At 30.6% G+C, this 18,443-nt stretch overlaps 1 protein-coding gene and 1 long non-coding RNA gene across 3 annotated transcripts; one reads left to right on the top strand and one right to left on the bottom strand.

The window, feature by feature from the left end:
- Window positions 1–2,202: 2,202 nt before the first annotated feature.
- LOC124837080 (uncharacterized) lies at window positions 2,203–3,944 on the top strand. Of its 2 annotated transcripts, none has more exons than XR_015781514.1 (2): window positions 2,203–2,482; window positions 2,988–3,944. It is a non-coding gene; the product is annotated as an uncharacterized LOC124837080 (long non-coding RNA). The 2 variants fall into 2 exon arrangements; XR_015781515.1 differs by having other exon boundaries at window positions 2,203–2,547.
- A 2,363-nt stretch (window positions 3,945–6,307) lies between these two features.
- Window positions 6,308–8,418, bottom strand: LOC124837079 (WRKY transcription factor 23-like). The gene is made up of 3 exons (XM_047312363.2): window positions 7,838–8,418; window positions 7,162–7,305; window positions 6,308–6,967 (listed from the first exon to the last, which is right to left on the bottom strand). The coding sequence occupies exons 1-3, from the start codon at window positions 8,242–8,244 to the stop codon at window positions 6,565–6,567; spliced, it is 954 nt and encodes a 317-aa protein (XP_047168319.2). The 5' UTR covers window positions 8,245–8,418; the 3' UTR covers window positions 6,308–6,564.
- Between the last annotated feature and the right edge of the window lie 10,025 nt (window positions 8,419–18,443).

Raw genomic sequence — 18,443 nt, 5'->3', positions numbered from 1 at the left:
AAAATGACTTTTAGGAGGACTTGCCCAGTGACTTGAGAAAGTGTCATATTCATGCAAGAAAGATTTCAAATGTTCTAGGGTACTAGTATCTCCTCTACATAAAACAAATATACCATCAACATAGAGAGTATGAGAAGGAAATTGTATCCATAGAGAGCCAACCATGAGAAACATAAACTTTTTACAAATAAGCTTTGAGATGCCCCTATTCAAAATCTCCTTAGCAAAATAAAAAAAGCAAATGAGAGATAGAACTCCCTATCTAACCCTTCTATCGCAAGTGAAGTAACCAACCAAATCACCATTAACTTGAATAGAAAGATGAGCAGAATTGTAAGATATGAAAAATACACGACAAAAAGTTATCACGAAAACCAAAACAATGCAACACTTAAATTAAGAAATGTGAATTGATGATATCAAAAACCTTAGTTATATCAATCTTGATGGCTACATTACCACCCTTAAGCTTTTTAGAGAGAAGATTAATAACTTCAAAAGTAATACAAATACAATCTTTAATACTTCTCCCTTTAATGAAATCATTTTAATTAGGGAAAGTAATCCTACTAGAAATTATTGTAAGCCTATAGGCTAAAATTTTTGTAATGATTTTGAAACAAATATTAGCCACTACTGTAGGACGAAAATTAGTTATATATTTTCCCTCATTAACTTTAGGAATAAGAGTAACAATATTTGAATTCATACTAGGAAGGATCCTACCCTGTCGAAAGAATTGTTGAACAACTTTACAAACATCAACAATATCCAAAAATGAGTGATGAAAATATCCATTAAAGTCATGTAGATCAGGAGCTTTATCACCGTTAAGAGAAAAACTGCATGCTTCACTTCATCAAGATTAAAATATTTAGTCAAAAAATTATTTTCATCATCAGTAACTAGGAAGGAATACAAGAACCAACAAAAGACTATATAAAAGTAATATAAACATCAGAAGTAGTAAGAGAAACATATAAATTAGTATAGAAAGACAAAATAGAATCTCCAATCATATTTGGATAAAAAATAACTTGATCATCATGATGCAACTTAAAAGTACCCCCCTTGCATTATGCTTCTTGTGAACCCCCAACATGAAAAAATAGCCTGACATGATAATCTAGAGTAAAATTGAAATCGTCTTTTATCTTGGCCTCACGAATTAGCAAAACATCCAAATCAAATGAAGAAGCATTTGAAAGTTGTTGTTGAATATTTAAAAGAAAGCCTTGATTATCCACCACTAATTTATATATATATATATATATTTCCAAAAACATTTTTATTCAACCCTTTCAAACCAACCTCAAGATGTTGCAATTTCCTTTACAAAATCAACATAGGACAACAAGAAGTAAGAGCATTCCAAGAACTATTGAGGAGGAAATGACAATCTTTATGACTTCTACATATTTAGAAACCGAAAAGAAGATGGTTTAGAAACCCCAACCAAATAAGAAAAAAAAAGGAACAAATGATGATGATCCAAGCAATTTTGAGTAAAAACATTAACATGACAAGAAGATCAATGCTCAAAACAAAGAAAATTAAAAAAATTCTATCAAATCTTCTATTAATACGATGTATACTTCTTTACACGTTTGACCAAGTATAGTAAAATTTAAAAAATGCAGCCACAACAAGTTCATTAGAATTGATCCAACTTGAAAACTCAACAAAAGAAATTGAAACAGGGGCAACACCACCCTTCATATTCTCAACCCAAAGAATAACATTAAAATCATCCATGATATACCAAGAATTATGAATATTAACTACCATGCCACAAACAGTGTGAAAGGTCTTGTACCATAAATTCCAATAACTTATAATTAACTTATAATTAAAATTTAAAAGAAATAAATTTAAATAAGAGAATTACATTTTATTATAAATTACTATATTGTAATAAAAAAATATTTTAAATTTAAAAAGAATAGATAATCACGATATAGAAGAAACATAATTTAGATAAAGTGTTTTTCTTTTTAAATTGAGAAATTGTGTGGAACATACTTCCTCAGGAAATAAGACGGGTGGATTATTTTTATTTTTATCTTAGATAAGAGGGGAGAATGAGTTTCTTTTCTAAAAATATTCATAATTACATAATGAATTTTGTACTTAGTTTATAAAAGATGTTAAACTCTTAACTAGTTAAGAATTACTTTATATAACTTTTTCAATCATTATTATAAAAAATTGCAAACTTTGATTGTGATTTGTATTCGGGTGAAAGAGTAACTCTATCTTTTTTAACAGAAATGAACCTTAATTTTCTTGTAACGCGGATTTTCTTAGTTTTTCTAACATTCAATTGTCCTCAGAAGTATATTTCCTCAGTGATTTTTTCGAATCGGAAGAGCCAAGCAAGCAGATAGTTTAATTTGCACAGAGCATCACAATTTCAACTTTCAACGACAAAAAAGGGTTTGCTAATCATCCCTTGTCCTGGCCCGAATTCCAACTTCTACAGGTACAAGCGGTTCTAAACATTATCCAATTGTTTTTGCAATTTTGCCAGTGGAGAGAAGACACATGGTAAAATAATCATCATCGTAGCAGTTATAGGATTTTAATCCTTTTTTCTAATTAATCATATCTAACACTTTTCTTCTTCTTCTCGAGAAGAGTGGTTGGTAATCGATATGGAAGTAACTGCAATCAATCATCGTTTTGAATTGAATTTCTGATATGGAAGACGTGGAGTGACGTCGTTTAGCCGATACTCTTACTTATTCAACCCTTAAATGTGTGTTCATTCTCACTTTTAGTCACAATCCATAATAGCCTTCAATTTCTGCATATGGGTGACTTCGAGCTTTCCTAAACCCTTCAATTGATGCTTCAAGTTTAGTTTTTTTTTTTTTTTTCATTATTTGATGGTGTTGCATAATTTAGGATCAGTTCCGAAATGTTTGAAGTGAATTATCTAATTTGACAATTTTCTAGTTTATTTCACCTTCTTTGATTTGCATCAGGATTAGTGTTTTTTTCTGGTGACGTTTCTCGGTTCTCAGCCTGGAAGCAATTCTTGTAAGTACTGTTGCATCGGTGTAGCTTGTGGCAGCGGAGTAATGTTTTAACCCTTTTTGTTTGTGCTATGTTTCTGCAGCTTTAGTCTGCGATGATTATTACTCTTTTAAGTCTGTGCAGTGGGAGAAGCCTTGTATGACGGAAAGAGTGGCAGAAATAGCAGGAAGAACACAAGGGTCTTAGCTGGGCTCATTGCTCTCAACAAAAATGCTTATAGACAACAGGTACACTCTCAAATCAGTTCCATTAACACACTCAGCTATATATAAGAAATCAGCAAGCTTCTTATCCTCTTTAATCTCAGATTCTTCTTATCAAGGTTTTAAATTGCAGAAGCAATGTGTTCACGGTGAATCCAAAAACCTTAGGCTATAGACCGGTTTTGGAAACCATGTTTCTAATTGGTCGATTATCGTTTCAAAAGTGTAATGTAGTCCCATTGAATTTCGTGTTGCTTTATCTCTGATCATGAATAAACTTAGTTGTCTTTCAATGGCATAAGTTATGGTATCATTTTTTTATTTTTGCACAAATATGGCAATCTTCCTGTGCATTCTGATGCCATATTCCTATTTCAATAATTCTACTTTACAGATCTTCTGCAGGAGTAGCCAAAACAGGGTTTATTCGGTCAACTTGGTGTATTGGTAGTATCGTACACTCAAAACCATTAGCGATTCCCCTCCTCTCTTTTCCCTCCCCCTCCCTGAGTAGATAATTATATTCTGGCTTCTTCCAATGAATTATTTTTGTTATTTTGTACTTTTGCAAGACATTGAGGATGGCTAGGCTCTTACTATTTCTCGCACTTGCACATGCCCAGTTTTTGCTTCTTGAAACTTGATCATATTGTGACAGCTAATATTTTTAAACTATAAATTAATTTACTCAAGTTTATTTAACAGAGTGGCCTGTATTTGGTGCTAAACGTTATTTGTTCAGTCTGCTACTTTATTTAACTTGATGGAATTATGCAGGAACAGATCATGTTCATCGGCTGTCAGAAACAAGTCCTATTGTTCTGCAGGTTTAATTACATTATTCTTGGTTTCCTGAATTACCAGATTGTTGAAAGTTATTATCATTGAGAATTATATAATTGCTTCAAATTTTATCGTCTAATGTTTCTTATGGTTTTTTTTGTTTGATATCAAAACTTGTCACTAAGATTCTTTATACGGCTCAAAAGAAAACACCTAACATCTGCCTCTGTCTGACAGAAAAACTATTCAAATGTTATTCACTTTTAACTACACTGTTGCAGTGCTATGAGTCTTGATAATTGATTCAAACTAATAAAAAAAAAATTGGACGTTACATAACCAACTTGTACACTCGAGTATTCTACAAGCGCACCCTTTCTTGTATCATAAGCTATTGCTATTTGGTTATTTAGGATTTAACTCCTCAAGTAATTAAGTAGAGTTTAGAGCAAGAAAGAAAAACAACCCATTCTTGATTTAAATTAAAGTATTTTGTAATCGTAGTATACTCACTTTCTCAATTTACATGCAGCAGCTAAATCTTGTAATTGAGAAACCTTTTTGCATTTTGTTTTCATTCTTGGAAATGCACTTGAAAAGATATGCTGTGGGTAATTTATTGAATTGATAGCTAGATAAGTAAAGGATCCACTCAAATGATGTTAATTAGAACTATTTAAACCTGTGGAGGTAGCATAATTCAGGTGATTGTAAAACAGGCCCCTCCCCCACGCACACCAAAAATTAACATGGAGATTTTATTTTTTCTGAATAAGGCGTGCTATTCGAATTTCATGATGCGGTGCCAGGCTTTTCCATTTTTTTGGTGGGGGCAGGTTATTGCTGCTGTTGATTCACGTTCATACTCGGCTTGTCAATCAAAGAAATCTTTAGATTTTTATTCGTACTTGGGATTGCTTGTGGGTGAGAGAGGAATAAGAAACTAAATTAAGCCTACGAGGCAAGATAAGAAGTGTGGCTCCACTACTACTGTAGGCACCACACGATTAAGATTCGTTGTCTGCTCGTTGCATTCCTAAAACTTTAACTCTAAAAATATTTTCTACATTGAAATTGGACATAAAAGGCGTACCATGTGATAAACGGAGCCAAAATATCCGTTTCATGAACTCGTGCTGCTTTTCATGTTGAAATTATGATTGATGGTGGAAGTTGTTGTGGATTCTAAAAGGATCGTGGGCTTATTCCCTTTGTAAACAAAGTTTAATATATATTATTTGTTTAATGAAGTCAACAAGGCCTAGGCCGAAATAATGGAAGAAATAGGGAAATGAAGAGACAATTTTGGCTTTAGAAGAAGAGAGCAGGGTAACCGATCATTCCCCACTTCGTGGTGAAGGATTTGAATTGGATGCAATGTATTTGGCATTTGCCGTTAAAGAGAAAGAAAACGAAAGCGTAGAAGAGAAAAAGAGAGAGCTGGTCCCAGTGGTTTGTTTGACGGTGGCGTGTCGTATGTAACATCTCACAATATGTTACCCTATGCCTATCTATCCGTGAACGGCTATATATCAAAAACTTCAATTATTCTTCTTCACAATGAGAGCCTCACCTGCTCGATAAAACAAAACTTGTAAACAAGCACGAGACCTATCTTTGATACCTTCATAAATAAAGCTAACATGTGTCGTTATCAAGATCTATTCCATCATAGTGACCATATCACACTCCTTATGCTAAGCTTGTATAATTTTTTCTCCTTTTGCTTATGTTCTTCTTTAATTCCCCCCGTCTCCGCCACTCTTCAATCCGTGAATAGATTGCATCGCGTGCAGGATACAGAGAGCCATTAACTCACGCACCTCAAAATGGATCGGAGAGTAGTTGAATTACTCTTCCTATTTATAACCTCCTCTCCATATTGGGACAACGCTTTTACCACCATATCCTCCTAATTTCAAAACCCATTTATCTATAATTACTTTTCGATCGATTCCGGGAACAAAACAAGCCAAACCAAGTTTCTACACCAATTGTTCGTTCCCGTTTAAAAACCTTAACCTAACAATCTTCACTGCTGTACATCTGTGAAATCAATGCACATTCCTTCAACTAGAACAAACAAAAATACAAGACAAAACGAGGAGTCAGAATCAGAATATTAAAAAGAAGACAGAAGTCTATTTGCCTATTTCTTTTTTATCATTTCCACACACCCCAACCCGCCAATGAATGCTTTGTTCCCTTTTCTTTCTCTTCTTTTCTTGGGAGGAGGTTTGTTTTTTCTATACCATAATAAGAAAATTAACATCGAAGCAAAATAAACTACAACTAGGAGTAGTCCCTGCATTAGATCATAATTCATCTTGTTATACAGACATAGTAATGATCGATGGGCTATGTGCAAAAAGCTATAAACTGGGTTTTACAAGTATATATATCATCATGATCACTAATATTACCATCGGTCAGGAAGAAAAATTACATGTACCATTACTAGAGTTCTCACCTAACTCTCATAGGAAAAAGTCAGCAAAAAATAAACCACATAGAAGCATGAGTAATGGAGTTATCATCTCTACTCTTCTTTCAACATGTGTGAGGGAACAACATCTTGAAGAAGTCCATGGTCCCTTAGAAATGCATTCGTCCCCGAATTACAAAGCCGTCTCTCTTGAGTAAAACCCGCGTTCTTTGGAGTGGAAGAATCATTGTAAGGGAAACCCAAAGAGGACAATGTGTTGAAAATAAGTTGTTGCTGTTGGTGCTGCTGCTGATAGTGGGATAAGTAGTTTCCTGCTTGTGGAAAAACTGAAGTAAAGTTGGTAGCGTATCCAGCGGGGACGCCTGAGCGAGGCATAACTGGGCTTGGATGTGTGTGTTGGCCTTCGTAGGTTGTGACTACCACGCTTGGATCAGTGAAAGATCGTTCCACGCGTTTCTTCACATTACATGAAACACTGGTGCAACGATAGTAACTCCTACATGTGATCCACACATAGTATATTCCAAATGTTAAGGCTATTTAATTAATTAATTAATTAATTTGTTTGGTGTAACTTGTGAGTGAATTAAACGAATTAAGATAAAGTAGGGAAGGAAGGAAAAGTAGGTAGGTGCAGGCACTGTAAGACTTGAGATTAGAGTTTACCGGGAGAATTAAATCGGATGTTACCTGGGAAAAGGGCTGTTTTTCACGGCCTTTTGACCGTACTTCCTCCATCTGTACCCATCTTCCAGATGATCGACCTCGCTTTTCGTCATGAACGCGAATCTTGGTTCTCTCTGTCTCTTCTGATTTGTCTTCTTGGGCTTCAACCTAAACCCAATAAGAACCAGATCCCAGAAACCATCAAATCTTAGAACCTTCCTCACATCAACCACATCACATGTATTCTTATTTTATCTCAAAAGCAAAACATAACTTAACAAAACAAAATGTACCCCATGATCTCGTTACTTTATCTAATTGGATCGTCAAACACCTTCTCCCTTGCTATACATATTAAACCCAAACAACATATAAAAACACGTACTTTATACTAGAGAGACCATCCCAAATTGTGTGTTCTTCACATCCCATCAACCATTCATTTCTAAAATTAACTTTTTAAAGCCAAAGCTTCACCGCCCCGCCCCAACAACCACAAAACATGAAAACAAAAGCTATACTAGACTAAGGTAGTCTTCCGTGAGAAGATACCGCAGTCTTAATAAAAAAACACTGAATACTTGCACAAAGCCAAAAAAAAAATCCACCATATATATCAGTAATCCTTTCACTAGAAAAAAAAAATTCCAGTAATCCCCGAGAAAAGAAAAAGTGATGAGATAAATAGGAAAAAACCCACTGTTTCTTAGTCTTTTGTTGTCCTTCTTCTTCTTCATCGTCATCTTCTTCAACTTGTTCTAGAGTCTTATTCTGTTCATCATTGACAGCATCACTGGATGCAGATGAAATAGAAGAAGAGTTCGGAGTGGCGGGTTGGTGGTTCAACACCTCGGAACACTCTTTTCCGTTATCAGGTGGAGCCTTAACTGTAGAGTGATGAGGCACAGAAACGGTTGAAAGTTGAGGCAACTCAAGCAGAGGACTGTAATCCTGCACACCCAGTAGCTCCATAAACCCTAAAGAGCTCTTTTCCACCTCAGAGAAATCAAAGGTGTTCGAGAATGGATAAACGTTTGAATTATAACAAGGGAAGGAAGAGGACCCAACCGCATCCTCAGTCTTCACAACCATCTCCTTCTTCTCCATATATACCAAACGCGTTGATCTCTCAAATGCTCAAATCCTTCATCTCTCACACGCCACAAACTCGAACTTAACACTAGTGAGAAGTGGAGAGAGGTAGGGTTGATCTGGTTTATAGCTTAGGTGTGTGTGAAAGAGAGAGAGAAAGTTTGTGAGTACTTTTGGATTTAGAAGAAAGTGAAAACGGTGTGGAAGGAACAAAGATAGAAATGAAGGCGAGATTTGACCGGCAAGTGTAGGTCATGGACTGGTAAGGACAACGCTGAGCCGGTGGCAATCAATGCATGCCATGGTCGACGCTTTCATACGTAGCATTTGACCCCTTAACCGGTTTAGGATGTGTGTGAAAGGGGTTCCGTCATCTCCTAGATTCTAACGGCGTTAAATGATTTTTTTTTACTCTCCCTCGTTTCTAAAAATGCCAAATTGTAATAATAGTGTTCACTCGTGTGCAAGTGATCTACGAAATCTGATCAATCCTTCAAAGTTTATCGTCGTTTTCTTAATTCTTTAGTTTTCTTTTTCTCTTTTGCAACCTACCTTTTTCATTATTATTTTTTCTTTCACTTTGTGAAGCTTTTGCAGCGGGTTTTGATATTACGCCAACTTGTCTTACAAACCAACGTAGCACAGGGATTCGCGAATAGGTTAGGAAAAAAGTCATAAAAAAATAGATGGCGCGACATGGCTAAACAAAACTAATCTTAAATCCTTAAATAAATTGATTAAATCAGTGAGCCTAATTTCCTCCTCTTGACTCTTGTGAAATCAACATTTGAAATTCCCAAAAAAGCAAGTTCTCGTAAATGAAAAGGGCAACCCTATTTACTACATGTTGTATTTTGTTTGGTGTATAAAGACAATAGTTAAAAGAAGTAGAGTGAGGAAAACTAGCAAACAGGGGATTATTATTGTTCATCCATTCATATAGAGAGAGAAATATACTTATATGATTCGTTTATGGTTAAACAGGGAATTGTACCACAGTGAGTGTTCCAATGAGAATATACCTCATTGCTGATGGAAGGTTTGGGTTTGGTTGATTTGGATTTGGTGTATAAATCGGAAAGAAACTGATCCGGTTATAGTTGAGTGTAAGATAATAATATTCATAAAAACTTTTGTTGCTAAATCTCACATCCGACCATATCTGACGGAGGAAGTCACACATAAAGGATTCGGAGCCACAAACCTTAAGTTGTGTGAATATCTCTAAGAAAGTCAGCACACCCATGTGTTGTCGGTGGATGTAATTTTTTTACAGGCAAAACTATAAAACCCTTACTAAAAATGTTCTTCAACTTGCATCCTTTATTGTTGATTTTTTTTGTACGGGGATTAGAGTTTGAAAGCAAAAAAGAAGAGAGAAACTGCATAAGAAAAAAGAAAAAAAAAAGTAGCATAAGAAGATGTGGAAGGGAGTGTTTTATTATGTGATGAGAAGAGAATGGAAAAAGGTTGCACGTGTGGTTTTAAGTGAGCCACGACCACGAGAAGCATGCTGACATATGGTTTCCGAGTGAAAGTACTTGACTGCTATCCAGCATGCGTCTCAATAATTAGAATTTGTTCTTCTCTCATTTTGAAGATATGGGCATGAATGTATGTTTACAAATGAAGGAATAGAGAAAAACCATGATAAAGTTTTGAAGGCTGAGAGCTCCTTTATATTTTTCTCCATTATGTTTCTCATCACTCTGTTGAGACAGTACCGTATACTTAGAGTGCGTTTTAGTAACAATAAATAAGTTGTTGGAGTTTTCTGGAATGAATAGCTTCTGTGAATGTTGAAGATCTGTTAGGGATGTACCTTGTTGTACGTCACCTATTCTTCTGGATGCATGCCCGCAGAAAAATCAACTTCCTTCATCCCTTATAAATTTAATTAACTTCACATGGTCCCTACTATACTATTCCCTATTTCCTATTCCTTCTATAATTATTGTATACAATGATTTATGATGCAAAATTCAAATTTGACTTCTAATTTTGAAGGTTTCGGATAGGAAATCTTGTCTTAATTTTTAATATACATTTCCTCATAGTTTGCTGAGCTTGTAAAGATTTTCATTTTCTTTCTATATTGCTGGCAGACATTGTTTTGAATTTATAACACCTTAGTTAGACCGAAAATTCAACATTTAATCATAAACAATTAATCCATTAAAATAAAAACTCAAAAAACAAAATATATGAAAACTAAAACCAAACTCATGAGGAAGAAAATACAAAACAAACTCCTTTTTAACAAAACCCAGCTATTACGAAAAAATTATAGATTAATAACTAGAAAAAGAAAATCAGACCATTGGAAGTTTTGTCTTTTATCGATCTCTAAATTTGCAAGGTTATCAATACGAGAATTCTCTTCGTGAAAGATATGGGTTACTTTTATACTTTGTAACATCAAAACTTTCCAAGCCTTTTTGTTCTCTCGGTAAAAACCATCACAAATAAATTTGAGGAGAATTTCATTTAAGTTTGATTATCTTCACAATACAAAAAATACATTTTCATTCTATCCATATAATACATTTCATTCCAAGTTTGATTATTTACTCGAATGAATTTTATTAAAAAAAATCTGTCAATAGTTATTGACAAATATTTATCGATAGATTTATTTTTTATCGGTATTATTGATAAATTTAAAAAAAATTCAATCTATTGGTAAAATTTAATTATGAATTTTTTATTATCAATATAAGATGTTGGTATTTTTTGTTTAAAGATGAATTTTAAACATTAATGATCATTTTTATCGAGATCTGAAGTGTGAATTTTTGAACATGTAGCAAAATTTGAGTAGATTTGAAAATTCTTATAAATACTCCTGAAGGTGAAATAAAATGAAAGATTTATTTGTAAAAGACTCTCTCAAATCAGTAAAAAAGTTTGAATCTTTTGAATAAAAAAGAGTAAATTTGAAAAGGTGTATTTCATGATAAAATACTAATTGTATTTATAAAGTTTTTGGACCTATGACTTATGTGATAAAAACATATAATGTTGAGATGATATCAATTAATATCAAAATAACATATGCTATATATATATATATATATATATATATATATATATATATATATATATATGAGAATTAGCAAAAGAATATTAATAGTGTGATGTCTACCCAATATACAATATATTTTATAAATATATATGATATTAAAGAATATCATGACGTAATCAAACAATTACGATTTGGTCACATATGTTGTTAATATACGAATGTTTGCACCAACAAATATATCTTAGAATATCTTCTGACCATTTTGTATTAGTAAAGCTGAATGACCTTTATTTAGCATACTTGTTAGGTTAGGTATGTACATCATTAATTTGTAATATAATTTTTTTAGTGTTTTATTCTTCTAACATTAAAGAAAAACTAATAGATATCATACTTTGTATAGAAAAATAAAATTATAAATAATTTAAAAAAAATAAAGAACAAAGTTAAGGAAAAATAAAGAACAAAGTTAAGTTGCTCATGTTAGCAACAAAAACAAATTAATTAGTGTACTGTATGAAGTATACCGATCGGAATTAATTGTCATTAACCAGTTACTAATAGGTCAGATTGCCTAACGCTCTACAAGTATACGACATTAATTAATGATTAATTATTGGGTTTGATTACCTAATGGTTAATCAATGGATGTGGGTGTCACAAGCTTTATAAGTAGTACAATCACCTTCTTCTATCCTAATAAAATATAGATCTCTCTATGAAAAAAGAGCAGAGCAATCGAAACATTTTGGCGCCCACTGTGGGGCCGAATGGCATCTCCATGAAGCCACGAAGAACCAGACGCGCGCTCGGTCTCGACATCGCAACAAGAGTAAAAAATTCCATAATAATTCCTAAAGGCATGTCTTTTGTTTTAAGAACTTTTATGAACATTCAACCCTACATCCAACCTTGACAGGTTCCAATTTTCATTATAATTTTCAAATTATAATATAGTTGTTTAACTCATATTTTTGTGAGTAAAAATATCCTACACAGGTTCCAATCTTCTTGACAGGTTCCAGTTTTCATTATAATTTACAAATTATAATATAGTTGTTTAACTCATATTTTTTTGAGTAAAAATATCTTGCACAGGAAGTACAGAGTTGCGTTCAACCTTGTCAGGTTCTACCAACTCTTAAATTATAAAATATTATGCAGAGATGGTTCAACCTTGTCAGGTTCTACCAACTCTTAAATTATAAAATATTATGCAGAGATGGTTCAGAACTGCGTTCAACCTTGTCAGGTTCTAACCACTCTTAATTTTAAATTATAAAAATTATAAAATATTATGCACACAATGGTTAAGAGCTGCTTTTAACTTTATCAGGTTCTAACGACTCTTAATTTTAAATTATAAAATATTATACATAGGATGGTTCAGAGTTGCGTTCAACCTTGTCAGGTTTTAACCACTCTTAATTTTAAATTATAAAAATTATAAAATATTATACACAAGATGGTTCAGAGTTGCGTTCAACCTTGTTAGGTTCTACCGATTCTTAATTTTAAATTATAAAATATTATGCACAGTATGGTTCAGAGCTGCGTTCAACCTTGTCAGGTTCTAACGACTCTTAATTTTTATAAAATATTATATGCAGGAAGGTTCAGACCTCAAGCTCAACGCAGATCCAAAGAGAACTCTTAGCATTTTCTGTTCAGTCTAAGGAACAGATCCAAAGAGAACTCCTAAAGTTCGCCGCTCGATACATAGAGTAATGAAGGACGACCGACTCTCGGACCAATTCAACTGAAACAATTAGCAATATTATTTTATGTTAATTTTGTTGTAAAAAAATTACTTTTACTCGTTTGTATCTCTATCCGTTCGAAGTTTGTCTTTATAAATTATTTTATCTTTTGTTCCAATTTGTTATTTCTAATTTTTCTTTTCCAATACTTGTAAATGGTAAGGAAACACTTGCTTATAAATATTTATAGAATGTGAGAGAATGATTTAACTTTTCTATAAGTCAAAATGAGTTTTTTATATAAGGCAAATATTTGTGTATAGCTTAAATTGATTTTAAAGAAACTAAAAAAAAAAATTCTACAAATTTTCTTATTTATTAAAGTTTAAGGATTTTTTTTATTCTATTTTTTTTAATTACAAGTACTTATTATTAAAATATTATCCAAATAAAACCTATTTATTATAATCCTACAAGTCTCTATCATAAAATATATTGATAAATCTTTCACCACATCATTCCTACGTTAGCAGAGAAGTATTCGGAATATATATGACTTTTGAAGAAAGAAAATAGTTTTTTCTACCCACCGAAAAAACTTCAGCCAAGGAAATAGTACAAATTTTTTATTTTTCTACTTTTAAAATGAAATTAAATTACAAAAACTTCCTTATTAATTCATTTATTTGTGTACAGTACAGTTGGGTAGTTTTGGTCTAAATATCAGTGTATATTATTTACTTGGACATACAAATTTTTTATATAAAAAAGTATGATGGAAGAAACTTTTTCATAGATTTTAGGAGAATTTTTTTTTAAAATGGAATCAATTACTCCTTAAACTTTTTCAGAAAAAAAAAAGAGACATGAATTGATTTTAAGTAACAATTAAGTTTTTTTAATTTTTTCTTCAAATAGACTCTTAAAAGTAATTCCATATCCGAACATAATAAGATAGTGTTGTGTAAGTTTTAGTAAAAGAGTAAAAGTTTTCGTTATGTCCGTATAAATTGAAAATAACAATTTATAATATTTTTATAAAATTATCACAAAATCATTTTTCAAAACTAAAATAAGCACACACTATACATTGTTTTAAATTTTTTAAAATAATGTGCTACTTTAGGGAATCAATAGTACATTACATGTTTAGGTCAGTTTGTTGTTTATGTTAATATAATTCATTTCCAGCTAAAAATTCTCCATTTCTGCTCTTTTCTTTTGGTGAGCTATTTTAAAATAATTAACGTCTTCGGGACATTAGTCAAGATTTCAACAAAAATTGAAAATTCTTGGTATATTTCCAAATTTAGTTATTTTTCACAAACTTTTTTCCTAAATAAAAAGCCTTAGTTAGTTCCAGAATTTCCAACGATTATTGTCCTTCTAAAACACAATATACATGATATTTTTCATAATTTAGTAAATAAAAAAATACCTTTTATATACAAATGAAATTAATAATTTTAAAAGCCTGTCTGAACAAATCTATCTAAGTAAAAGAATATTTTAGTTATAATCAATCACAGGTAACTAATTAGTAAAGTAATGAAATTTTTACATCATGCCTAACACATACGCACGTCATCCAATTGTTCTTAGATTTTTTACATCAGTCTCTTTACAACCTTTCTAAATCTTTTTTATCATTTGGTTTCTTCTTTCTCTCCTCCTTTTCTCTTTTATTATTTTGTACTGAAGAGACAGTTTTGCAGAAGGGATATATTTTGGTAGTTCTTCCATAAATTCAGTGTCATTTTCAACATCTTTAAAAAAACAAAAAAATTAATTTTGAACACATAAATATAGCACCCACGTGATTAATTAATGTACGTATGCAGTACACAAATTTTGACTGCCAAAAAATACATAAAAAGGAATACCTTAACTTAAGGTTCAATCCACAGGCTGGTTTAAAATAATAAGCTCTAGGGTTAAGTGAGATTCTATTTATTATATATTTCTCATAGAAATAAGTACTGAAAATTTGAAAAGGTAAGAAAAATGAAAGGGATTGGATAGACGCAAAAGTGTTTGTTTACGTAGAAAACTGAAAAATTGGGATAAAAGCAACACCAAGCAAGATACACGGTGGCCGGTCTTTAAGGGGTGATGGGTCCTACATTGTCGATAGGCAAGTTGGAGGGAATATTTTTATTATATTAGGACCAAATAATTTCTTTTAGTTAGAAAACTGTTTTAGATTTTTGTATTTGTGAGATGAAGTGAGAAAATAAAGATATTAAAAGTTTTGAAATGATTAAAGAATTATAAAAATTAATTAAGGATTACAACATATATAATTTAAACTTTTAGTAGATATTAAAATCAAATAATGGAGATTTTACCATGACTAAAATTAAAAGGTAAGGACCTCATAGGGTTAACAACTGAATTTAAAAAATTACTAAATATTTGTATCACATAGGTCAACCTAAAAATTTCATATAAGATATTCTTAATTTCTGTTCCGAATAATTATTTTTGTTCTTAAATATTTGGAGATTTTGATTTAGGTTGTTTGTTCCGATTGATAAAAACAACTTATATAATTATAAATTATTTTCTTTAATAACAAGATGTTAAGATAAATGTCTTTATTTTTATTGACTCGATCATTAGGTGGTATGTTAAAGACACATAATCATTTGGTCTCAAATCAAAAAGATAATAAGACTAATATTTTTTATAATTCAATATTACAAATTGAATTATTATCTAGTGGCACTATTTATAGTTAACTTCTATGTAACTTAAGAGAAAATCATGTAATTATATGTTAATTATGCTTAACTTAATGTGTTATTTGTATTCTCACTTTTTCCATATGCATATCAATATAAAAATCATTAAGTTAATATTTTAGAAAAAAATAGACTACTTATGTGTTCTGTGTTGGGATGAAGATATTTTATTTGCAAAATTGTAAATTTTTACAATAATATGATATATGGTAACAACTAAGATAAATACGCATTAAAAAGAGAAGAAAATTGTTCAACATCCACGAAAAGGTAAAACCTTCGATAGAAGAAGATGAGAGATATGAAAAATGGTACGCTAGATACAAAAATATGGTTGCTGATGTCCATGAAGCCAAAAATTGAGAAAATGTATCTTTGCTTGCCCACTGTCTTAAGCTACAAGTGTTTGTTCTAAATCAAAGGATATTCACTACAAAACAAAATAATAGAATCTTAATTGAATATTTTGGAGAACTGGTTGAAAATTGTAGGGATTTAGACCATCGTGACAAAATATTTGTTAAGGACCTTAACAATATGAAGTCATGTTAGAAGTCATGAATTGAAAGATTGAGGATGCAAGCAGAGTAATCAAAAGTAGAGCTGTCAAATGAGCCCCTTTAATAAGATTTGGCCCTGGCCTACGTGGGTTGGGGCCAAAAAAGCCCACAGGGCCGAAAAATATCTTTATTAAAAAAGCCCTAAAGCCCTATAGGCCAGGGCCAGCCCATGGGCTTTTCTTTGTACAAAATTTAACCTCCAGAAACATAATATCATCATACAAGTAATCACAAATCATGTGTATTTTTTATCCATCTTTCATTTTATCTTTGTTAGTAATAACTTATAATCATAATTGATTCATGTGTAATTATATTTTTTTATCAATAAAATTAATTTTCTACTTCATAACTATCTCTGTATTAATTAGTTTAATAATAATGCTTTTATACAATTATTCCTTAATTTCCAAATTTTGTTTTGATAATTTTTTCATCTTAATTTTGGTTTCTTAATTTTGGTTTGTAAATTTGACGGTTCAGAGATATCCACATAAAATAGGTTTAAAAGTTCAAAAAAATTAATTTAATTTGTAAAATTTTGATGGACTAACGAATTTATTTATAGATGGTAATCTATTTTGTCACTAGTTTAAATCAATATCATTCGATTAAGATTTGTGATCAAAATTACATTATTTTTAATTGGTGTGAACATGTTAAAATTTTAACTTAATAACTTTTTAACTTTTTTAATTTTCCAAATTTAATAAAATTAATATTTATTATTTATAAAGTTATATAATTCTTTTAAAAAAATTATAAAACGTATAATTTAGTCATTTAAATCAATTTATATATTTTTATGTTTTTTTCATATATTTCATATTATATTCATTTGTCTTTTTTATTAGTTTCTTATTAAGAGACATTGATGTAATTTATTTATTATTATAATTATTATAATTTTTATTTATTTTATATGTTAATAATTAAATACAATAATAATTTTAATTTTAGTATTATAAATTATAACATTATATTTATTTAAAAATATTGTATCTATTATTTAATTATTTTTTATTACAATCGGCTCAATTATGATATATAATTCAATAAAAACGATCTTTGTTGGATAAAAATAAGTCATTTTAAAATATTAATTTAATCTAAAAGGTTAGAAAAAAAATCTGATTTTATAACCACTAGGATTACATCTAGATCTTGTATACTAACATATATGATATTTATAACAATTTTGTCTAACAAGGATTTTCACTAAAAGTTAGTTCTTTTATTACGTGAAATTAATTTTAAACTTTATAAAGTTTGTGGTTTAATTTTTTAATGTATATATATCTATACAAAACATTCAACAAAAGAATTTTATATGAGAAACTATAAAAAATAAAAATTTTACACCGATATTAAAAATTCATCCAATCAGTAAATTTGAATTTAAAATCTATCCATAATTAATATTTCAAATATTATATAGATATCAGAATTCGATTATTGAAAAATCAAATTTTCAACTATGTTACTTTTATAATTTCTTTTTTGAAATTTTTTCATTTTCTTTTAAATAAAAATAATAATAAAATTTTCTTTTTTAACTTTCCAAAATAATAAAATTATATATTTAAAATATGCTTATAATTAAAAAATTATTTTAAATAATTTTTTCTAAAATCAATATTTATACATTTATATTTAATTAAAAAGATATTAAATATCATGTAAATTTTGGAAATTATTGAACTTGTAAAGTAAATAAAAGAAATAACTAAAAAAACATTAAAAGTGAATTAATTTAGTTTGGGGGCTAGCCCCATCCTAACCCTACCCCAGCCCACTTTATGTGGGGCTTTAGGGGTTGGGGCTTTTAAAAAGCCCCCTATTAAGTGGGCTAGAAAATTGGGGCTTGATTTTAGAAGGGGTCAGGGTCAACCCATGGGCCAGGGGCTCAAATGACACCTCTAATCAAGAGGTTCTAAAAAAGGTAACTAACAGTGTAATAAGAGTGACCACATAAATGAATGATGCTATGAAATCTTAGGACATCCAGAGTGGCAGAATCATAATCTCACATCAAAGAAGAATTCAAAAGGAAATTCAATTGCTACAGTAGTTAATTTTTGAACAAATTTATCACTATTCTTCTTCAACAATGCTAATGCAAACACAACATTGGTGATTTTTGAACAAAAACTTTTGTTCATTTTTCAAGAAATCATTTGATGTG

Source organism: Vigna umbellata, chromosome 8 (assembly GCF_029865625.1).
Source record: "Vigna umbellata cultivar VRB3 chromosome 8, Vumbellata_1.0, whole genome shotgun sequence".
Lineage (NCBI taxonomy): Eukaryota > Viridiplantae > Streptophyta > Magnoliopsida > Fabales > Fabaceae > Vigna > Vigna umbellata.
The sequence above is the reverse complement of the archived record's forward strand: the minus strand, read 5'-3'. Positions and strand labels throughout refer to the sequence as shown.